The sequence below is a fragment of the Pyxicephalus adspersus genome, chromosome 2 (genome assembly GCF_032062135.1).
Source record: "Pyxicephalus adspersus chromosome 2, UCB_Pads_2.0, whole genome shotgun sequence".
In the NCBI taxonomy this organism is placed as follows: domain Eukaryota; kingdom Metazoa; phylum Chordata; class Amphibia; order Anura; family Pyxicephalidae; genus Pyxicephalus; species Pyxicephalus adspersus.
In genome coordinates, this window is record NC_092859.1 from 6,467,850 (window position 1) to 6,492,399 (window position 24,550).

General features: G+C 39.8%; 2 protein-coding genes across 2 annotated transcripts; both read right to left on the bottom strand.

The window, feature by feature from the left end:
• On the bottom strand, positions 1–10,487 carry LOC140322277 (extracellular calcium-sensing receptor-like). Its single transcript, XM_072398859.1, has 7 exons — positions 10,474–10,487; positions 8,659–8,859; positions 6,855–7,152; positions 5,489–6,301; positions 3,172–3,399; positions 1,878–2,001; positions 1–902 (listed from the first exon to the last, which is right to left on the bottom strand). The coding sequence occupies exons 1-7, from the start codon at positions 10,485–10,487 to the stop codon at positions 1–3; spliced, it is 2,580 nt and encodes an 859-aa protein (XP_072254960.1).
• Positions 10,488–15,456: 4,969 nt separating this feature from the next.
• LOC140322278 (extracellular calcium-sensing receptor-like) lies at positions 15,457–20,811 on the bottom strand. Its single transcript, XM_072398860.1, has 5 exons — positions 20,554–20,811; positions 18,161–18,976; positions 17,836–18,063; positions 16,445–16,568; positions 15,457–16,361 (listed from the first exon to the last, which is right to left on the bottom strand). The coding sequence occupies exons 1-5, from the start codon at positions 20,809–20,811 to the stop codon at positions 15,457–15,459; spliced, it is 2,331 nt and encodes a 776-aa protein (XP_072254961.1).
• Positions 20,812–24,550: the final 3,739 nt, after the last annotated feature.

Sequence of the window (24,550 nt, forward strand, 5' to 3'; positions counted from 1 at the left end):
CTACTTTTTGCCCTTTCCTATCAGATTTTCTTTGGTGTTTAGCTCTGGCCTGAACAGAATAATGTAACACTTGGGCACAAAAATACAAATAACCAGAGCCCAAGTGGAAGACAAGATGGCAAAAATTTCCATGGCAGTTGAGTATTTTCCACGAGTGCTAAGGTATGCTGGAATAAAAGACACCCAGACACTCAGAAAGGCCAGCATGCTGAAGGTTATGAATTTGGCCTCGTTGAAGCTATCAGGGAGTCTTCGAGCCAGGAAGGCAAGGACAAAACTGATGGAGGCCAGGAGAGCCAAGTATCCAAGCATCAACCAGAAGGCTGTTGGAGATCCTTCATTACAGTTGGCAATCAAAACTTCTGCTTGGCTAATATCATATTGTGGGAATGGTGGAGCAATGAACAACCATGAAATACATACACATAGTTGTATAAAAACACAACAACTGATAATACGATAGCCCAACTTTGCACCAGTCCATTTTCTTAAACTGCTATCAGGTTTGGTAGCTTTGAAGGCTATCACGACCGTGATGGTTTTTGCTAAAACACAGGAGACACATAATGAGAAGACCATGCCAAAAGCCACTTGTCTTAGAAGACATTTTTCAGGTTCTGGATAGCCAATGAGTGCTAAAGAACAGAGAAAGCAGAGAGACAATGACAGGAGGAGAAGACAACTTAGAATGTAGTTGTTGGCTCTGACAATGGGGGTAGTCTTGTAGCGGATGAACAGTCCCAAGATAGCAACTGGAATGGTAGAAGAGGTAATACTTGTGACAACCAGCGTGGCTCCCAAGGGTTCTTCAAAGGATAGGAACTCAATAGCTTTTAGAAGACACTCAGTTTGTTGGACATTTGGCCACTGATTCCAAAGGCATCTAACGCAGTCAATGGAATCTAACACAAAAAAATATAATTATCATATTACAACTATACATCCAAACATTTTATAGAGATGCTTTTCTAGGATTCTAAAGGTTTTTGGGAACATTAACAAATGTGCTCCATGAAGTCATTGTGAAGGAATTCAGTTCTGCCTTTGCCTTTAGTCAAAATATCAATCCAACATGACTGAATTGTTCATGTTCAGCATTTTTGAAAATTATGCAAAAAATAGAGCAGCCTTTTCAAGCCTTTTACCTCAGAGGAACCCATTTGGTATCTTTGAAAACCGAAAACCACAATAATACCAATTATTTTGGGAAAAATGCACCATACATTAGTGATCAGAAAGAAAGACCACTTTTCACCATCTGAAGACCATTGTTACTAGCAGCAATAAAAGTTATTGGGTTCATACCAGTGGTGTTGGCCCCATAACTATACAGGCCCATCAGATAAGGGTTCAATCAGTCACAGCCCAAGGAACCCCTAGAAAAGATGAGGATCATGGGAACTTTTGTCAATTGTCTAGTAGATTTCACTTTCTCACATCAGAAAGTGACAAAATGGGCCTGATTTTTTAAAGCTCTTCAAGGTTGAAGAGGAAACACTTTCATCAGTAAAGCTGCGTGATCCAGCAAACCTGGAAAGGATGGAGTAATTTGCTGTTTGCTTGCAATCCTGGACCAGATCCATTCTAGGTTTGCTGGATCACTCAGCTTCACTGATGAAATTGTATCCTCTCCAGCCTTGGAGAGCTTTAATAAATCAGGCCCAATATCTCCAAAATAAAGGGAAATGCCCTTTTAGACAAGTGTACCCCTGAAGATTTCCATTCACTGCCTGTTCCAAAAGGAACTGTAATCCTTTGGATGTCACCATAAATCACAATTTGTCAAAATGAATTCTGAGTAATTTTATTGATTTGAACTTGTAATAATGGATTCTTCTACCATCAGTAGAAGGAATCTAAAATAATAATCTGATTACCCGTCTGATTGGAGATGTCAGTCTGAGGACAGGGCACACACTGGAAGCAACACACTGGCATTCCTGGTATGGTAGCTTTCCTGAAGCCAGGAGGACAGCTGTGGCTACAAACAGAGGCCGGAACCTGGGCAAGGACAAAAAATAAATTAACAAGGTGAGAGGTGCATGTGTGTGTGTGTGTATATATATATATATATATATATATATATATTTTAGATATATATTTGTGGGTGGAAACAAACTCCTTGTGTATGAGAAGAGTCGGAAGAGAATAGCCAGACTAGTTTGAGCCGACAAGGCTACGGTAACTCAGATAACCACTCATTATAGTATTGGTCAGTAAAAAATCATCTCAGAAAATACAACACACTGACACTTGAGGCAACTGGGCTACAACAGTAGAAAACCCTTTAACCTTTTGTGATTGTTGGGGTGAGGGGTTACTTAGGATTTTCTCACTGTTTCCAATGGTGGTAAGCACCACAGTCTCTTGAAACCTGCCCTAAACAAAACCTGTGCCCATGCACATCTAAATACATATATTTTTCAAGCAACCAGTAAATGCTCTCATTAAACTCTGTAGCTGTAGGCATTGTGGAAAAGTTAATCTTCAAATATTTTATCAGGGTCACTGAAATGAAAGATGATCTTCCTTTATTTACGGAGAGCAGAATCATGGCAAGTCTTTTAATGGAAACCCCTAATGCGTGTATTCCAAGCTGTTAGAAACCAACTAAATCTCTACTGTAGAGCTCTTGCTGGGATGTTATGGCATCATTAAAGGTGAATTGTGTCTCATCACCTGAAGATCCAATGGCAGCTCCCCACAGCTCATCTGTCTGGGTCTTACGATGACCTCTTCTGCACTACTGTGTGTTCTTCTAGCTGTTTCCTAATGGGCATGGTGGGAGCTCTCAACTGGATGCTCATGATGCCTTGCCTAGTACCTACCCAGACATTCTGTCTGAATATCGACAATGCTTGCCTGTAGTGTGTTCAGTGTCTACGTCTGAATCTCTGACTGTCTCTACACAGAAGCCTGCATTTTTGGCCCTACCTGGTGGGGTGATCCCAGGGCTACGATCTGGCAGCACCTGGCAGCAAAGATCATTATAATCCCTGGTGTTACAGGTTCATCACTCTTTGCAGGGTGCTCTGGTGAAGACCAGGTGCCGCTCAGATTCCATGCCCCAGATGATCCTGCATTACCTGCCAGTAGGGGGATGTATCCATACTCTGGGTACAGGTGTGCTTCAGGCTGCATATTTTAAATTCTGATTTCTCCAGTCTTTACCTGTGTTTGCCCCCTAGTCCACTGGATGGCACTGGTGTTCAATGTGAATTTATTTCCTTCCTCGGCATTGCCATTATAGCTTCCCACTTTTATCTGGTGTATGTTTCCCTGTGCACTTTTTTGCCAGTTCACAATGTCATACATGGCCGGAAGATTCCCATTCACGTCAAAATAAACCGTTCTGTTATCATTTGTTTTAAAGTGAACTGACTTCATAGCGTGCAGAACCTGATAAGAAGAAAAGAGAAAAATGTTCATATAATGGCCTCCATAAAGTCACTGGAGAACACTGAGATTGCTAACTTATTGGCTTTTGTTTTTTCTAGTCATCCTAATTCTTCAGAATTGTGAGGGGCTTGGTCTATCTATAACCAAAAATTTTCATTTTCTAGTTTTATTAGGAATAGTTAGAACCATTGTAGGGCATATGTAGAGCCGTTCTTCTCCATGGCAATCCACCAGCACACATGTCCTGCTCTTTAGTAATGTCCTCCCGTGAGCACATATGTCCTACTCTTTATCAACCAGTCCCTATAAGTATTGAGGTCTAATCCATCCAATATATGTCTCCAGGGCATATTCTTCTGTCTCCAAGACCTCCTGTAACTCCCAATCTACAGATTTACAAGATGTCTTTCATAGCAGACATTATTTGTGGTGCCCTACACTGGGCATGTTTCACCATGCCACATGATCAAGTCATGGTCAACATGTCACTTGACCAAGTGAAGGATGTGAAGAAGTGGACTTGGGTGAGCATAAAATTGAGTAGGTCTCTTTGGGCCAACAACTTGGCTCTGGGGTCTTATAATAACTGTTATAGTTAATCGGGTGATCCCTATGCCACTTTTCCCCAGTGATAATGGCCATCAGTGAATTTCACCTGTAACATAGAAATGAAAATACAACAAAAGTAAGCCTTGGATGTTTGCATACACATGTGAAATATCACCTTGCCCTATATTTTGACAATAAAAGCCTATTCACATTACTAGCATTGGGCTCCATTGAGCAAATAACTTAAATTTCAGTTGTCCAAGTTCACACCACCATGCTATGTTGGTGTGTGCTGATCACGAATGGAACATGGTGCATTTAAATGCAACGTTTGATAATGTGCTCTATCATGCTAATTCAAGTTTATTTTTAAGTCATTGTTCATTAGGCTCAACACTAGATATGTAAATTAGCCATAGATTGATGCATACATCCAATGCACAACATTCTAAGTACAATAAGCCAAGTTTACTTATAGTGTCATCTAAAACAATATTTGGTACTAAATGCTGAGCAGGCAAGGTGAAGCAAAAGTATTATAGTTGAAAACAACCACCAGGATGTTTTTTTTAACCTGACTAACTATATTTAACAAGATCACTGTGTCTGATGAGATGACCCAAATTGTCACCACGTGTCACTTACTGTGGCCAAAGGTGTTTTCTAGTCTGCAGGTCCAGACATTGTGAATCTCTTCAGATTCTTATTATTAACAGACTGGTAAAGGAAACATTCCTGGCTGACCTACCACACCTGACCTGACCTGACTTTTCAATGTCTAGTGGTGTGCCGCTTCTGGTGATTAATGATTTTTGAGCTTATGATATGCCAGGTTTATTGGAATCGTTTGTGTATTGTACATTAAAACTCTTTATGTCTTGGGACTTCTATATTCAGGAAGAAAAGACCTATCCATGAAGACATGAGGCCAACTAGATGGAAATTTAAATATCTCATATGTATAAAGTTTTGGTAAATGTTTTTTGTGTTTTTTTTTGGCAAATGGGATGCCAGTAGGAATATAAAAGCCTTGATAATGATGGCTCATTAGGTATATTTTTAGTTTTTGGTGTTTATTTCAGCCACCTACAAGTGGTTAGAAGTGCTTGGTGCCTCATGGAACTCTGAGCAGATGACTAGCATTTCCATCACTGAAACATTATTATAATGAGGCCAACAACATTATTCAGAGCAAACTCTATGTGGCTGATTGATTGAAACTCCCCAAGACTGGAGAAGATAGACTATCATAGGACAACCTGGGTTATCCAACAAACCCAGAATGGATTTTTTTTAAATTAATTTGCTATTAGTTGACAAATGTTTTCAGTTCTGGACTAGATCTATGCCAGGTTTGCTGGATAATCCATGTTCTCCCATGATCTATATTTTCCAGTCTTGGAGAGCTTTATTACTTTAGTCCCTGTATCTCTCCAGTCTATTTTTATAACACAATTTTGAATAAAATAACATTTTAAATAAAGTAATGCTCATTGACCAAACCTGTTTGGTAAATTACAACTACAACCTAATGTAATACCTCCCAAGGACGAAAAGATAAAGATTCTTGGCATTTTTCCAGTAGTGCAGGACAAGCTTTTAACCTATGATTTAGGAGATCATGAAGTGCCCAGGCCAAAGAATAAACTGCAATGTAAACACTGTAGATGACCCTCAGCACCAAAACACTGCTAAAAGTGTTTCCAAGAGGTTCTTGTCCTGTGCATTTTTTGGTGCTGTTGGAAAGAATTGCCCCTGGTGTTTCCCACTTGCATCCAAAGTTCTCTTGCCAAAATTCCTTAAGGTAAATGTCATCTGGGGTCCTTTTGGGATTAGTGGCATCAAGGAAGTCTTTAAATCTTGGAATTTGACCACTGTGAAGTGCAAACCCAATGGTTCCTTGGAGAACGCTCCAGTACTTTTCCTTGGAAACCAAGGCTGATGTTGACCATGACTCACTAGCTATCCACGTTTTTCCTGTAATGTTTTGTTTTAAAAGTTCCTCTACTACTGGGAGAAGGTTCGACCCACTGGAAAAGATGACCACAGCAGTAGCATTGGACTCCGCAATCACTTTTGAAAGTCGTGGGGCATTTCGGTCCTGGCGGCTTGTGAGAATGTACTCTGTGAAGGCAACACAAGCCCCGGATTTGAGGATCTCTGACCTAGTGGCTCGAATGCCTTCCTGCCCATAGTCAGTGTCTTCAGCCACCAGTCCGACCCAAACCCAACCAAAGAAAGAAACTAACTGAGCCAGTCCACGAGACTGAAATGTGTCACTAGGAACAGTCCTAAAGAATGAAGGGAACTGTGTCCTGTCACTCAGAAGAGAACTTGTGGAGAAATAACTGATCTGCAAAACAGAAAAGTAGGAAGATAAGATGTTGATATTCAATATAATGAATCAATATATATAGAATCCAATTTGAAGTCTTCAAAAAGTAGAAAGAAGAATGAAGTTTGACCCTTTCTGAAAATACCAGATCATTGTTTGCCCTGGTGGTTGTCTTGCTTCTATGTTTTTTGAGTAACTAGCAAGTCAGCCATCCTGGATCTATGTTTTGCTAGTGATTCAGACGATGCTCAAGTTGGAGTGTCAACATAAGAGCAGGATGTTGGGAAATTTTTCAGTGAGGGTGATCAGCTATTGCAGCATTTACTAAGCACAAGTTTCTAAAAGAATATAGGTCATTGACATAATGTGCATAGTTGGGTGCTGTCATTCTGAGTCACTGACCCCAAAGAACCATAGGCCTAGTAAGGGTTCCAATACCCAAGCATGCATTCTTGTTGATAGTTCTAGGAAGTAGTTGGGCTGAAGACCCTTCAAGTTTACAACATAACTGCAACAATTTTTTTCCAATACATTCAAAGTCACTCTAAGTAATCCTTATACCTACACATACCTGGGGGTACAAGTGTAATCCCAGCACCCTGGCCATGGCCAATGAACTAGCAGAGCTGGAGTCGCCTATCACTCCCCCGAGTGAAATAGACTTGTTATGGCAGCGGTAGTTTGGTAGAGGTCGGTAATCTCCCCCTGAAAGGATGCCCATAACTCCCTCAAGTGCTCTTCCTGGAGAAGCACAAGAGTCAGACAAATGTACTCCCAGGGTTAGGTTGGGGAGGAAGGAAGGTGAATTGTTGATTTCTTCCACTGCCAGGAGAAGAGCCTGAAGCCACTGGAAGGTGAGGGGAACAAATCTGGAAAAAAACAGATGGGTTGGGAGTAAGTCATGGTGACCAGTCACATTTTCAATATTAAAAGCTGATTAGACATTGGTAGCTTGATATGTTGAACAATTGAAAAGCTTACCTGTGCCAAATGCATACATATTTGCATATGCAATATATATATATATATATATTTATAGTAAATAGAAGGTAAATACCAGTAAGGAATCAGGGCCTCCTGTTGGCACCAAGACATTACCCATATGATCTAGAATGGGGGTGCCCAACAGGTGGATCGCCATCTACTGGTAGATCGCAAAGGCAACGCAAGTAGATCACAGAGCCCTGCCTTTCATATTATTAACTCCTGTACGTGGTAGAGTTTAATTCCAAGTTTTATTGTTGGTAGATCATTTTGACTTGGTCATTTTAAAAGTAGCTTGCAAGCCAAAAAAGTGTGGGCACCCTTGATCTAAAAGAAAGCATGAAAAACCAGGCCACCTTATTCTACTTCTCCATGGTAAAGTTCTGCAGGTCACATGCCCATTGCAATTTTTTTGGCAAGGGGCCAGCATGGGCACTTTGATTGGTATGTTGCTTTTCAGAGCAATTCACAAAAAAACTGTGATGCATTGCTGGTTTGGACACCTTTTTCTCATAGGTAGCATTATTTTTATTTTTAAATATATGCTACAGTGGCTGTGATTCAACCAGACAATTTAACCTCCCCCTTTTTCTTACAACCTCACATGTATTTTTGAGCATTGGGAACCAATGATCCTATGAATGGTTTTTTGGTTGTCCCTCCCTGGAACACTTTTGGTGGGAATTAACCACTGCATACCAGGAAGAACCATAAGACTGGCAATTTTGAGAATACTCTGACCTCACTTGTCCAACCATCATATTTTGGCCTTTGCTGGCTAGATTCCTAATTATACACATGTAATACAGACCATCCTTTTAATTGGCTGGTGTTCACATTAATTTAAATGTTAGACAAGTTTCTCTTCTTATCTTGGAAACTTTGCATCACACCAGCAGTGATGGTTAAACTTTGTAAGAAAGTATGCTACTTTGTTATTTGGATTTAGTTCAATCCACATACTTAACTTTCTGATGGGGTGTTGGGGAAGCAATCAATGCCAAAAACACTGGAGACTGCTTAGAAACCAGAAATTGTTGAGATATTTAATGGTTTTGCCAGAAGTATGTAATGTGCAATATGGTCTTTGAAGTGCAGGGGTCAGGAGTAAAAAATCCACAGGATTGTAGAACTTTAGAGTATGTAAAACACAGAGTGTATGGGTCATAAGTATGTAGCACATAGAGAGTAGATATCAGAAAAGTGAAACACATGAAAATGGATGTCAGAAACGCTTGTGTATTGTGAATGTGAAGCTTGGCTCAGCTTTTGGCTCAGTACTTTGGCCATATTGCTATGGACAACAGTCATTTTGAAGTCCCAGGAATGTTCAAAATATATGATATGATTGATTCCTAGGTGTTATAGGTGTAATGTGAAGATTTACTTACGTGTTGCAGGTCACAGGAGGTGGTGGGTTTCTGTATTTCAGTTCATGGTATGTCCTATACACATGGACAGGGAAGATACCACCGACAATGATGTCTCCGGTTCTGTAAAGACCTGTGATATCACTTCTTAGAATCTCACAGGTCTTATTCCCCCCAGCACAAGGAAACAGGAGCCAGGCCAAGAGCAAAGCACAGGAAAGTCTGTCACAAGACAAATATTGGCAAAACAACACCAGGGGCCCTTGGACAACATGGGCCAACATTACTTTAGAAATAGAATAGGATTTACAATTTAAGTAGAGGCTGGAGTATGACAAAATAAGGAAACAGTAGAAAGAAAAAAAAAGTGATGGGAAAGGAAGAGAGAATAAGAAAGAGACTGAAATAGAGAAAAATGGAAGGAGACAGAGGAGGGAAAGATGGAAGTGGGGGGTAAAAGAGAAAAGACAATAAGGCAGGAAAAGAGAGATACAGAGAAAGACAAAGAGAAAATGATAAAAGGGGGAGAAATAAAAAAAGGGAAAAGAAAGAAGACAAGGTAGAGAGATAAATTTAGGAACAAATGGAAAAGGAGCAGCAGGGTGAGACAGATATGGGGTAAGTGACAAAGAGAGGGGGTAGAAGGCGAGAAAGAATGGGAATGCAGAGAAAGAGAAAGATACAAGGCAGAGAAGAGTTTTGTCTCGTAGAGAAAGAGACAAAGGCAAGAAAAGATAGAAAAGGGAAAAAAGTGAATTAAAGACAAATAAATAAAATGGAGGCTAAGGGAAAAAGAGCAGGCAGAGAGAGGCAGGAAGAACGAGAGAAAAAGGAAAGAAGTAAGAAAAAAAATTGATAGACTAAGAGTGAATGTATGTTTGTTGTGTGTGGGGGGGATGTGAAAAAGCTAGAGAGAGAATGAAAATCTAAAAGAAGTATATGGAAGGTACAAAGGGATTAAACAAAGAAGAAAGAATACAAACAAAGAAAAAGAATAAGATAGGAAGGGGGGAGGAGAATGAATGGAAAATGTAGTAAGAAATGAAAAGTTGTGTGAAGATGATATGAAAATAGAGAAGAACACATACAGATGGAGAAAGGTAGAATTAAAAATAGTGGTAGAAACAGAGATAGATGAAGGAGAGATCCTCAAATGAACAGCTTTTCAGACAGAGAGTATCACAAAGTCCCCCAGCTCTCTGTCCCTCTCTGTAAATTGGTGTAACGTGTTGGCTCTTTATATATAGAGAGCTGTCCAGGGAGACATATCATGTTAATTGCACATTAAATGATCCCAATACATATCTGCTTAATTCAAGAGGGACATTGGAATCACTTAGCACCAATTAATTTAATTCATCTTTAGCCTGGACCTCTGGGAGGAAAGGAAAGATGACAATGATTGGGATGCTGAGGGAGGTCAAGACATAGATAAAAATAAAATATAAAAGCATATAAAACTTTAATGAAAGGTAAATGTCTACTGAATATTTTGTTTATTTAATATAAAGGCTAAAAGTAATAAAACTTTACATTCTAATAACTTCATTCAGTTTGTATTTTTTAAGCAGAGGGTCAGAGGTCAATTGAAGTATGACTGTCATCCTCTTGTTCCATTTAACTGCAACCCTTAAACTTTACTATTTTATTTGGTCCTCTCTTTTAGTCACCTCTGCCACAAAGTATCTATTTACTGCAGAATATGTACTACTTTAATTTTTTTCCCAGGTCCATTTTGTCTAAAACTGGCGTTTAAAGCGAATCTTACCTTTCCTTTACATTATACTTACTTACCTTTACTTTCACATGTGTGAGATTGTCCTCTTTTGCACATACCTGAGATCCGGCATTGGGCAACTTGCCAGTTATAGCAAATTTCCCCACAAACCCAGGGGGGGCCGGGATGGTGGAGGCCCTAAGAGGGCCTGCACACCACCGACCTCTCCTCTCCAGGACCCCCTCTGGTGGTAGTATAAGATGCAGCGGGTCACATGGCTTTAATACATCACATGACCATCCCTTAAAAGAAAGTGACTGGATACAGAAAGTTGCCTGACCAAAGAATTCCTTTGGCTCTGCTTCCAGGTCCCTGTTGTTTCATCCTGTTGTTCCTGATTATTTGTGTTCGTCGACCTAGGCTTGACCTTGACTACTCCTGATGGCTGCCTGCCCTGACCTCTGGCTTGTCTGACTACCGTTTGTCCCACGTTCTGGTACCACACCTTGTTCCTGCCTGTCAGCAGTCACCTGCTCTGCATGTAGGGGGCCGCAACCTGGCATTTGCCCACAGCGCAACACCCTCACCTCTAGCGGCTCTCGTTAAGACCGGGCAGCTGCTTAGACTCTGCGCCCTGTGCACATCTCTACCAAATGAGCGGTTCACACAGAGGGTCCACTATCCTGCCTTGCAGAACTGTGACAGGTTGTTCAGGTCAAGGACCCCACTGACATTCTGCTGCCTGATTTCATGCAGGACCTCCGTGAGCAGATTCAAAAACAGGAGTCTCTTCAGATTAAAGTTGTGGACTTCCTCCGGAGGTGTGATGAACATCTGAACGAGCTCCAATCTGCCAATAACCAGTCTCCTACCTCTGCGACTGCAACTCCAGCCCCAGTACCGGTTACACTTCCAGTCACTATGCTGCCTTACTCTGCGCTTTGGATTCCTACTCCCCCCTGCTACTCCGGTGACCCCAAGCTCTGTCGTAGATTTGTTAACCAATGCCTAATTCAGTTCGAATTGCAGCCCTGGAACTTTCTCACAGAATGAACGAAGGTGACTTTCTTCATTTCCTTGTTGTCGGGGGATCCTATCCTTGAAGACTTCAGTGGCTTCTGCAAGGTCTTTGATGAACCTGCCCGGGCCTCTTCTGCAGCCTCAGAAATCTTGGGCCTACGTCAAGCCTCCTTCTCGGTAGGATAATATGCGGTGAAGTTCCGAACCTTGGCGTCCGAATTAAAACGGAACAAGGATGCTCTGGTGGCAGTCTTCTGGCAGGGGCGCGCAGACCATTATTAAGATGAGCTTTCTGGCCGGGATCTTTCCCCTACTCTTGATGACCTGGTGAGTGGGCTCCGGAAGCCCAGAAAGTCAGGCGTCCCAATTAAATTGGCTCCAACTTTCAAAAAAAACCCCTCTTCCTACAGTTGAGCCTATGCAAGTGGACCATGCTTGACTTACCCCTGAAAAGTGGGCTCACCGCAGGCACCAGAACCTCTGTTTGTACTGTGCTGGGGAGGGCCATTACAAGCTCAATTGTTCATTGAAGGCCCCAAATGCTAGTGCCTAGGGAAATAGGGAGAAGGCTCCCTGGGCAAATCTATTACCTCTCCACCATCTTAAATAACTGTCATGGTCTAGATTCATGCCTGGAGTCCAGTAGCTGGAACAGCAAGCAAGCTAGCTCACAGTGAAGGCAGGCCTGGTTTGGTTCACACAGTAGCGATTTAATCCAAGAAGCCTAATCAGAAGAGAAGTCAGTAAAACAGCAGCTAAAGATCAGTACACAGGTAGTCAGCAAACAGGATTAACAGTACAAAAGCGAGATATTGGCAGGAGCACAATAATTTGTCACAGAGGAAGTTCCACATAACCATTTACAAAGAAGTAGCTGGAAGAAGCACAGGAGTTCAGGGCTCATCAAAGAACAGGATCAGCCAAGGTTTAACTCAGTCATCAGGTACAGTGCTGCCCAGCACTTCAGGTGGCTCAGTGCAATGGTCCACTACCAGCCACCACAGAAGCCCTAGGTTTAATTCCTGACAATACCCCCCCTTTTCAGGATGGGGCCTGGTTTGTGAGGGAATCTCTGATGGAATTGCTTTGGAGCATGAACATTTTCTTCAGGTGCCAAAGAATTCTCTTCTGGACCATATCAGAGCGGAGCGGAGATGTTCTAATAGTTCAGAAATCAAAGGAAGTGGACAGCGCTTCTTTACAGTGATGGCATTTAGTTCGCTATAGTCTACGCAAGGATGTAAAGTACCATCCTTCTTTCCTATAAAGAACAGTGCTGGCCCTGCAGAACAAGTAGAGTGTCTGATGAAGCCTTTTTTAGATTCTCATGCAGGAATTCTTTGAGACATCCTAACTTCAAGGTCGGATAGGGAAAAAAATGTGACCAAATGGTATCTTTGCACCTGGTAGCAGTTCAATGGGACAATCATAGGGGTGATGTGGAGGCAATTGGTCAGCATTCTTCTTATCGCAAACATCTTGAAACTCATTATTTTGTGGAGACAAGGTGTCATTCTGTTGAGTAGGCATTCCCTTAATTTGTGCTTCGCTTATAGTGTTCCTTGAAAAAATCAGAAGAGAATGATATTGACCTTGTCCCCCAATTGATAGGGGGGTATGAGTTGAAAACCATGGGATCCCCAAAATAACTGGAAACTTGGGTGATGCAATAAGTTGGAAACTGATAGTCTCACAGTGATCAGACTCAATCTTTAGTTCGAGAGGGACCGTTTCATGGGTGATTGGACCAGAAGATAAAGGTGAGCCATCAACGGTGTCTATGTTGATAGGTGCATTTTTATTTATCTTCCCTATATCATTGTTCTTAGCAAACTCTATATCCATAAAGTTTCCCCACAAGTTCCACACAACCATTTAAAAGGAAGTAGCTGGGAGGAGCACAAGAGTTCAGAGTTCATCAAAGAACAAGTTCAGGCAAGGTTTGACTCAGTCATCAGTTACAGAGCTGTCCAGCACTTCAGGTGGCTCAGTACAATGATCCACTGCAGAAGCCCCAGGTTCAATTCCTGACAATACCTTTTTCCTGTCTAGATCTCATCTGACAGACACCATTTCTGGACCCAACCCCCTTTGGACTCTGGCACTGATGGAAACTTCATCAACCAACAAATGATCTCTGATTACAACATCCTTGTGGTGCCCCTATCAAAGCACTTGGTGGTCTTCATGGTTAATGGTACTGCTCTACCTGACTACATCCAGCATGGCACCGTGCCACTCTCCATGAAACTTGGGGCTCTGCACATTGAGGCCATTTCCTTGTTGGTGGTTCCCAAGTAGTGTTGGTGTTCCAATTCGGATTGTCCCTATATTTGACCCAAAAATGGCAGTTCAAATTCGGGCAGACCCTCCCTGAAAAACACGGAATTCGACCTTGCGAATTCATGTTTAAAAATATGTTTAAAAAAAAAGGCGAACTCCAGATGAACTCTCGATAAAAATTCTCTATAAAGGGCTCATCTGAGTTCAGTTCTCATGGTCACCGGGCTGTACTTATCATTGATAAGTACAGCCCGGGGAGCGTGGGAACTTGGGGTTACAGATGATAGGAGGCATGGAGTGCTTTCAATCAGCTGTGACTGCAGATGAACTCTCAATGAGGAAACTCCATTGAGAGTTTATCTGCTGTTTCACTGCGATCCCTGAGCACTAGAGGTTAATTAACTTCTACTGCCCGGGGATTGCAAACAAAGGATTCCTAGGGATGCAAGAATGATTGCAACCCTGAGAATCCACTGCGATCTCGGGGCACTAGAGGTAATTACCCTCTAGTGCCCGGGAATTGCAAACAGGAGGATTCCCTTGCAGCCCTAGAGGATTCCGAGGGCTGTAGGGGAATCCTCCTGTTTGCGATCCCCGGGCACTAGAGGTTAATAAACCTCTAGTGCCCCGGGATCGCAGTGGAACTGCAGATGAACTCCCAATAGAATTTCTCCATTGAGAGTTCATCTGCGTTCAGCTCCCACGGTCACCGTGCTGTACTTCATTGGTAATTACTACCATGAACTTCACCACAATATGGGTTCTGGTAGATAAACCATTAGCTAAAATGGCTAATTTTATTCCCCTTCTTGGTCTTCCTGCTGTTTCCACTTTGGCTAAAGTCTTCCTCAAGGAAGTAGGTAAGCCATATAGGTAAGAATATTTGTAATGTGCTCATATAATGAATACATGAAAAAAAGTTATTTTAAAATTATTGTTTATTTTATAAGAAACTTAAAAGTACACCATGAGTTATAGTCATATGAATATTGTTTTTTACTAAACAATAATAAAGTTAGCATTGAACTCACGACAAAAAAGTTTTGATATGCATAAAAATGTATTTGTTTCATTTTATTTCACAAATTGCAAGTGACCATATTTTGCTTTATGTAAAAAACTAAATGCATTGCCTGTTGTCTACAAATTAGTTTCCCAACTCTGTTTTTCCCCATGGGATGTTCTTTGGATTTATCCTTTGGTTAATAGGATAAGAAAACATTGGGGTGGTCACATATGGACCATAGATAAATAGAGAAAGCAGACACAAGAGATCGTAGAAGGGACAAAAGGGGAAAAAGAGAGAATGAAGGACAAACATAAAGAGATAAATGAAGGATGGTAATGAATGAGAGCAAAAAAAAGGGAGAGGGGGAATTGGTGTAAGAGAAACACAGAAGATATACAGTATTGCTTTCATCCCTGTTTAGGTAACATTTTTATTATGATGATAACTATCTTGTACAATTTTGCCAATATAAAGCTACAAACCAGAATGATAAAGCCAAAATAATTTCTAGCTCCTAGATGCTATGTTATAACAATAGCATTGCATATTCCCCTGAAAAAGAACACACAAATCACTGGAACATGTTGGCTTCATCATTAAATCTTAATTATTTTAGCTTTTTACAAAGATTTTTGTCATCATGATTTCCCATATCCCCCTAGAATACAATAATTGCCCCTCTGGTTAGCAGAAAGTACTCCTGGCCTTATACGTTCTTTCACCAAAAGGAATTTGTCCTTTGATCACATTAATGCAGTCTCATATAAAATAAATTGTTATGTTTTAGATGTCAAGCATGGTTTCTTCTTATGAGATTTTGTTTGGAGTTCATCTCTGGCCGAAACAATATGATGAAACATTTTGGCAGGAAAATACAAACCACCAGGGCCCAGCTGGAGGATAAGATGGCAAAGATCTCTGTAGCCACAATGTATTTCCCTCGTGAGCTGAGAGAAGCTGGGATGTAGGATATCCAGACACTTAGAAAAGCCAACATGCTGAAAGTGATGAACTTGGCCTCATTAAAACTGTCAGGTAATCTTCTGGCCAAGAAGGCAACAATAAAACTGACTGTAGCTAGGAACCCAAGGTATCCTAACATGGACCAGAATGCAATGGGAGAACCTTCATTACAACTCAGAATAATCACTGTTGACTGAGTGTAAGAGTCAATCTCTGGGAACGGAGGAGAGTAGGAAAGCCAAGTCACACAAATAGTTACTTGTATTAGTAGACAAAGGGAAATAAGTGAGTAGGACACTCCAACACCAGTAAACTTTTTTAATCGGGTTCCAGGTTTGGTGGCTTTGAAGGCGATGACGACTGTAATAGTTTTAGCTAGAACACAAGAGATACATAAAGAAAAGACCAAACCAAATGTTACTTGCCGCAGAAGGCATGTTTCTAATTGGGGTTTTCCAATAAATGCCAAGGAGCAAAGGAAGCAAAGGCATAAAGATAAGAGTAGAAGACAGCTGAGAGACCAGTTGTTGGCTCGTACTATTGGTGTACTTCTGTATTGGATGAAAACTCCTAAAATTCCAAGTGGGACAACAGAAGAGAATATTGCAATGGTAGCTAAGTTAATTCCAATTGCTTCACCATAGGAGAGGAACTCAATGGTTCTTGGCATGCATGCATCTTGTTGGAGATTGGGCCACATATCCCAAGGGCAAGGGTAGCAGTTGACAGCATCTAGATAAAAACAATAGGGTCAATATAGTACAGCTTTAATGGTGTGTAGAAAACACGTAGTTAAACATAGTCTTAGAAAGCACCTGTTTCATTGGAGATATGTCCCTGAGGACAAGGTACACACTGGAAACAGCAAATGGGCTTTCCTGGAATGATCACCTTCATTAATCCTGGAAGACAGCTAGAGCTACACTTTGATTGTGGAACCTAAATAGTAAAGAGAATGTGTAGAGAAAGGTCTTAGTAATGTTCAGGTTAGTTGGTCACTTTTGTGAGAAAAGAATAATAGACAATAAAAAGTTTGATGGCTAGTGTTCAATGTGTGTGGCCATCCAAGTAGGTGGTAAAAGGGTAATAAAAAAAGCATCTGGGCCCACAATCCATAAGTCATGAGAAATGCAGAATTTTAGTAATGTTTAGGGGGGGGGGGGGGGGAGTTGTTTGATGGGGGAATGGTTTGATGATGGAATAGGCTTAAATGGTTCCTGCGGGTTACACAATCTCATTTCACCTATCCTGGAGATCCTACCTTAGCCTCATTTTATAACCCTCCAAATTGTTCAGGTTCTTTGTTAGTTTGGGTGCTTCCAGTGAAGGGCAATGTATAGCTACAGCACAAGGAGGCATTTATGGACATTGCTCTTTCCTAACCTTGTGCTGTCAGTTGAGGCAAGCCCAAGTAAAACATGCTCGTCTGGTAATGACAGTGGTACACCATACCGAAACAGGGACACTCTGGTACAATTCAAGTACGTTTCACCTGCACGTTTATTCAACATGGCAAACACAGTTTCAGTGGCAGAAGGCTTTGTATATCGAAATCAGAGCATTAAAAAAATACAAACAAATTTGCTTCTCTGAACCACTGACTATAATAAAGCGGACCTATAACCACAATTACTACTTTTAATAAAAGAGTAACCCTAGGGTGAGAAAATTGGAAGGCCTGCAATATGTATGTCACATATTTCTTCTACTGTAAAAAAAGTGCTGATCCCACGTATATGCAGTAAGATGGACTTTTTTTTTCACATTTTCCTGAAGCAGATCACCTGCTCTCCTGCCTTCACAGTGGGAGAACAAGTGACATCAGCAAAAAAACAAGGAATAATAATAAGAAATAAGAAATTACTGCCCCCAGTGTCCAGCCCGAGCCGGGACAAAGAAGAAGGATGAGATGGCACAGGACTGATTCAAGGATCACAGGGGGATCGATGGCCTTCTACCTGTAAAGCTAAGTGGTTCCTGTCCATGCTTAAGGTCAATTCCTGCCTAACAGGGTGTCCATATTGGGTTTTTTAAAACAAACAGGCAGCAAATAGAGCAACCCCAGGGCATCAGCTAGCTCAGATATATAACATCCAGTGGACAGCTGAGACTAATAATGAAGTCTGAATACCAGGTAAGATGTGACTTCCTAAAACGGATACTTCTGCCTAACTTGAGATCATACTTTCATCTGGTTCCTTCGTACCTTTGTATTGTTATTAACCCATAGTATAGCAGAGCGGTCCACATTCATAGTTTTCCCTTCCGCGGAGCTGGAGTCATAGCTTCCTACTATAACCTGCTCCAAGGATCCGGTGGAGCTTATCTGCCAGTTCACAATATCATAAACAGCTGGAGGATCCCCATTGTCATCAAAAAATATTTGTGTTCCGTCTGTGGTCTTAAACCTTGTTGTTTTTATATAATGGAGAAGCTAAAAGATAACATTAGGAAGATGTAGATTTAAAATAAAAAAATCCCAAAATAATACAACATAATCAGATGACATCTTAAAAATAGAAGTGACTTACTTGCCAAGGGTCAAAAGATCTAATGTTTGCACATTCATTATGAAAGGGGCCTTTTCCTGGCTGGCAGTCATATAGATTGTGTAAAGCCCATGCAAAGGCGTAAACGGAAGTGTAGACATTAAAAGCTATGCCAAGATCAACTTCCATCATAAAGTTTCTCAGGTTTTCTTCTCCAGTGCAGTAATATGTCTTATTACTTTTCTCACCACCTACATTTTGAAAGTTGGTCCATCTGCATGAAAATATTTGCTCCCAAAACTCTAATATAAACATATCATGAGGAGTTTTTGAAGGGTGCAAGTTGTTAAGGTACTCCACGAATCCTGGCATCTGCCCTCCATGGACAGCAAACCCAACAGTTCCCATCAAAACTGGCCAGAACTTTTCATGAGAAAGAAGAGCAGAAGTTGACCATGATTCAGTTGCTATCCAGATTCTATCAGTCACAATCTGGTTTGCTAACTCTTCTACAACTGGTAAGAAGTCTGAGTTGGAGGACAACACCACCACAACTTTGGCTGTTGATTTCTGTATAACTTTGACAATATGTGGAGTGTTCCTGTCGGCCTGGCCTGTCACAATTGTTTCAATAAAAGCTACACAAATACCAGCGTTGATTAATTCCTGCTTTATCACCTGAAGAGTTAGTTGGCCATAATCATTATCACTTGCAAGAAAGCCAACCCATGACCAGCCAAAATACAGGATTAGACCAGCAAGGCCTCGGGACTGAAATGCATCACTAGGTATGGTACGGAAGAAAGAAGGAAATGTTTTTCTATTGCTGAGAGTTGGGTTAGTTGAGAAGTAACTTATCTGTGAATAAAAAAAGGAAATAACTCTATTACCCATAAACATTTTTATATATTGCAAAAACAGAAAACTTTGTTCCATTGTAGTTTGGTTTTTATGTTTCTTTTGGGGGTATTTGTGATAGAGGATCTCATTTCCTGGGATGCCCTGATGCTACCACCTGATTATGAAATGCCCACTAACTCATTCAGATTCTCATCAGAATCCCAATGGGCTAACCTAGGCAAAATTGATCACTGTCTCTCACCCTGATATCCTGGGAAAGCTTTGGGTCACAAATATCATGAGAAGACACCCCAAGACTTTGCAGGAGAGCATTGTCATGGTGTTTAGGTTCCTCAGATTAGCCGGGTTGCTGCAAGGTCCAATGCTGATGCCATTGTGTAGGCAAACCTACCACAAAGTTTTATATAAGTACTTTTTATTACTTTTCAATTTTATTTGTCTTAGAATGTTTGATTTGTCTTTAAATATCCTAATATCAAACAATGGTTTCTAATCATAGGATGGAGGGTCACAAGAACTTTATCATTTAGCATTATAATGGAATGCAATAGTCTAATACAGTTTTTGTCAACCTCCTTACAAGGGAGAAGCTTTTACATAATTTGCAGGCCTCAAGGACCCTTAATACCATGAGCATTACGTTGTGGATATAAGTATAAGGAATTTGTGCACCACTTTTAATAACAATAAAGTGAGACAAATAATAATAAAGGCCAGAAAAGAATTGTAAACCATTAGGAATGTACTTATCACATTGCTGTTGGAAGAAGGGTCCACTCAGATTAATGGTTAGTAGGAGTTACAAGTAAGCCGACCTTTCATTGATGGTCAGTTAAAAAAGCCACCATAACACTAATGGCATGGCTTGTTTGTCAATGCTGTAGGTTCAAAAGAGTGAGGAGAACAACTGACTAATTCTTTTGGAAGTTGAAACAAGAAGGAGAAGTTGTGACAAGGTAATGTTTACAGCCTTAGAGGATATTTTGGTGACCTGGAAATAAGGATATTTTTTGGATAAAAACTCTCCTCACCTGCTCGCTCTCCTCACTATTCCCGGTATGTTGTGTTCCTATGTGGGGGAATATGCGTGAGTGCTTTCCAGTCCCTAGTTATAAAGTCATAATATTGTATTGTGTGGAAATATGTCTCGAACATCCCTCTGACGAAAGGGATATTGAACCTGTAAAACGCATTGGGAATGGTCGAGGCAATTAATTATTGTACAGCAATTGATTTTATGAAATATTATTTTTGTTATTTGGTTTTGCTTTTTTAGTTTGTTAATAAAATTTGTATTTTAAAGAGATCAATTTTGAGTGCCCTAAAAGTTCCATTTATATTATTTCTATTGGTGGTCAGTTGTTTATCAGGGGAAGACTGAGGGTGGTTTAAACCCTTTTGTAATCTAAAAAGGAATTTTTTTTTTTTAATTTTTCTAACGCATTTTATTATGTCTCATAATTTGCTGGCAGTTGGTAGTTCTGTATGACTCCGTATGGTTGCACTTTTATTTAAACAATACAGCAATTATATATTGCAATACAGCAATATATAGGAAAAGTAGTATTTCATACCTGTGGATATCTATAAAGTCCTAGGACTTGGGCCATGAGAATGGAGCGTGTAGACCCCGAGTCGCCAACAATTCCAGCAAAAGTGCCTGTTTGTCCACAACGATAATTGGGAACACTTTCTTTTCCACCAGATATCATCCACAAGGTTCCTTCTGCTGCCCGCCTGAGCACAGTGCAAGTGTCAAAGATCTGGTAGCCCAAGGTGATATTAGGAAGGAGGTATGGGTTTTTGTTAATCTCCTCAATAGCAAATATCATAGCTTGCATGCTCTGGTAATTATCAAGTTCAAGGCTTTAGATATAAAAAAACACACATGTTACATATTTAATATAAGGCATAAACAGCAACAAAAGTTTTCCAGCTTGCTTCAATTATCTTACAACATTATTTCAATGCACCATTTATAAACATGTGAATATGGTACACAATGTAGGGGCAATCGGAGGCTTTCAAAACAAATTATTTTTTTTTTACCTTCCTCTGGATCAAATATATATAAATATGGTTTTATCTGGAATATGCAGGTTTCTAGTATGTTTATTTCCCTAATAGTTGAACTTTATTGATGTATGTTGTTTTTTCTTCCTAACTATGTAACTATTGTATATTGTGAACAGAATGGGCCCAAAAATATGAACTCGTCCCTGAATGAGGTGTACTTAAATACTAAAAAACATTTTTTTAACACTAAAGGTAGGCATGATATGTTAAAAAAACTGTGTAGCATTTTCTTACATTGCTTCAATGTACATCAAATAAGCAAAGTTTGTTGACATCTGACCATCACATCCATATAGGTTGTTGGTATTGCTAGTCCCTGCTTCCATCTGCAGTGGGCTATAGCAACCTCCTGGTAAGGATTATCAAGATTTTTGACTTGGCTCGTAAATATCTGTGCCAATTTAGCCAAAATAACATTTGTGAAGTCAGATACTGATGTTAGGTAAGAATAATTATGCTTACAAGCAGCCTTCCAATTTATCCTAAAAGATTCAGTAGGGTTGAGTTGCAGAAAGCACATATATCTGCTATATGTAAATAATTATTTAGACTTACAGCTTGCATTGGAGGTCCTCAGGCTTGCTGGTAAAAGTGTTCTCAGTATAGCTTCTGTCCACATGAATAGGAAAGGTACCTCCAATCACCAAGTCTCCTGGCTGTCTAATGTACCCACTGATAGGAACAGTGGGAAGGTGACAGCCATGCACAGACTCCAGACAATCCAGGACATCCATAAAAAATATATAAAACACCCATGCTTTACAGAACAACAGACTAATAGTACTGCACAACCCTGGAATACAACTGGTTCTGAAAAACATCTTTATTCTGTAGGTCATGGAGGCCTTTTCTAAATATATGTATGCTACACCCTCTGTTTCCTGTTAATAATTTACACAGAAGAAGACCATTTTATTTTAGATTGAGTGAGAAAACATTTTCATCTACTAGGAAAATTCAGATACTTTATCCTTCAACAGTCCCGTTTAGTGATGTGGACATTTTCAGGGTTTTCAAGAGTTGAATGCCCAGAAGATGTCCAGAATGACAGTTGTCACCAAGGATCTCTATGAATTGGAGAAGACCTTCTTCAGGTCCAAAATGTTCGAATTGTAAAGACCTGATGATATTATAGGTGATCACAAGACAAGACTTTCTTCATTCCATCAATGTTACACAGTATGGCAAAATCTTTTATTCTGTTGGTGTCAGAGATAAAAGAAATTGTTTTATGGTATTCCGTAAACCTGCTATAGGTCTAACTCCCTAGGTTCATTAATGTTCAGAAAAGAAGATTTTATTGGTGCTAATATACAAAGGATCTTAAAAAACACAAAATATAGTTCCTTCTACTTTTTCTAGACAATTGTTAACCGGTCAGTGAAACCACCTCTTCTAGAAGAGTCACTTCTTTTAAAGAAGCCACCTCTTCTAGATGAACAACCTCTTCAAGTTGAACCACTTCTTTTAAAGGAGTCACCTTCTCTAAAGAAACCACCTACAAAGCACAAGAATTGGTTCCTTCTACTTTTTCAAGACAATTATTAACCCACCAGTGGAACCACCTCTTCTAGAGCAGATGCCACTTCTAATGGACCCACCCCATTCAGTTTTGCATATTCAAGTATTTCAAAGTCTACCTTATTTTTAGATAATTTTTCCTAAAAATACCCCAACAGAAGGATAAAAAACAGCAAAAGTATAAAAAAACGAACTACAAGCTGATGAAGTTATACAAGCAAAACAAACCAAAAAATAAATAAAAACCTACCAAAATATCTAATTGGATACCAAAATATAAGGAAATAACATCACTATTGTAAATTTGTGTTCTTTGTCAATCTCAAAGAAAATCTTAATTTCTTCATTGTTAAAAAAAAAAAGAGACACCCAAAATGAAATGTTTTTTTCTGCTAATTTCTCAGATATAACAGCTAATGGACAAAGCCTCATTACAAGTAGATAACACGTACACAATCACATTCATGGTGGTAGTGCCACATATATTGAGAGTGTGTGTAGCTGACAGGGATTTTATATATTGCAAAGGTAATTGGACTTAGGGGAATTTGACTCTGGTCACATAATGTAAATTGTTTTACAATTGTCAAAGTCTCCCATGATAATATTAACGGTAACACCATATTTTCATTTTCCCTTGTTGCAATTGACAGCATTATTTCCGATAATTTGATAAATTGTGGAAAATATAATATGTGTGGTTGTAGCTGATGTTGTGCTTATAATTGTACATTCTTTCTATGCACAATTGGTTTGGTAAAATGCCTTGAAGTTTAATTAAAGGAAGTACAATATTAAAATATTAGCACATGTGGAGCCTGATTTATTAAAGTTCCTCAAGAATGGAGAATATAGACTATGATGGGAAAACCTGGGTAATCCAACAAACCCAACATAGATCTGGTCCAGGACTGAAAACATTTTCTAAATAATGGCAAATTATTTTTTATTAAAACATCCATCCTAGGTTCTCCTATAATTTATCTATCTTCTTTAGTCTTGGGCAGCTTTAATAAATCAGACCCATGATGTCTGTCAATAATATTAAGCAGATTTTTCTATTTTTAATTCCAATTTTTTTTTGCCTGTAGATCTGCAGAACTGTCCAGCAAAAATGGGAGGTATGGTATTTCTGCAAAATGGTCAGAGGGGTTGTCAGTCACCCAGCCGGGCCATTATTGTAAAAGAAGTAATAAAGTACAAGTTTAAGGTTATACCGTATAGAAATATCCTTAAATGGTGATTACATATCAATTCACTCCAAGTTTCATTATTCATTGTACTCCATATTTTGTGGTTGTTTCGTGATTGTCATATGTGAAACAGAATATTCTGTGTTCCAATACATATCTAAGCCTTTCTTTGGGACATTATTGGAGTTTTTTTGTATTTTATTGGGATTATTATAGTCACCTATTGATACAGTTGCTGTTTATGTGTAATTTTTAAGCTTTATGGGACTAATTCTTGTATTCCGAACTGCGATTTCTTTTTTGATATATTTGCTGTACCTAAGTGTATTCTTTATTGCATTGTGACACAAGGGGCTCTATTTATAAAACAGGGAATCTGACATTCCCTTACACATTCCCTGGTGAGGATCAATTACTGCTATTGAAAGACGGACCAAGAACATTCCCATGAGGGAATGTTTCGGGGAATGTCTGATTCCCATGTTTTAGAAATAGAGCCCAAGCTTCTATTATAGAGAAATGGTGCCCAAGCTTCTATTGAATAATGATGGGTTAAAATCAATAATGTGAAATTTTTTTTGATACATTGCCCCTCATTCATCAAGCAGAATCGGATTATCGCTCGCGCATTCGTATTCGCGATCCGAAATCGTACGCCATCGCGCTATTCAGCAACTAAAAAAGCTCGCAGCCGGAGCCGCGCATCTCCGGCAGCTTTACACTGGCGAGCCTGCATTAAAAGTCACTGTTCCCCTAAAAAATCATTCTTTCTAATGGCACA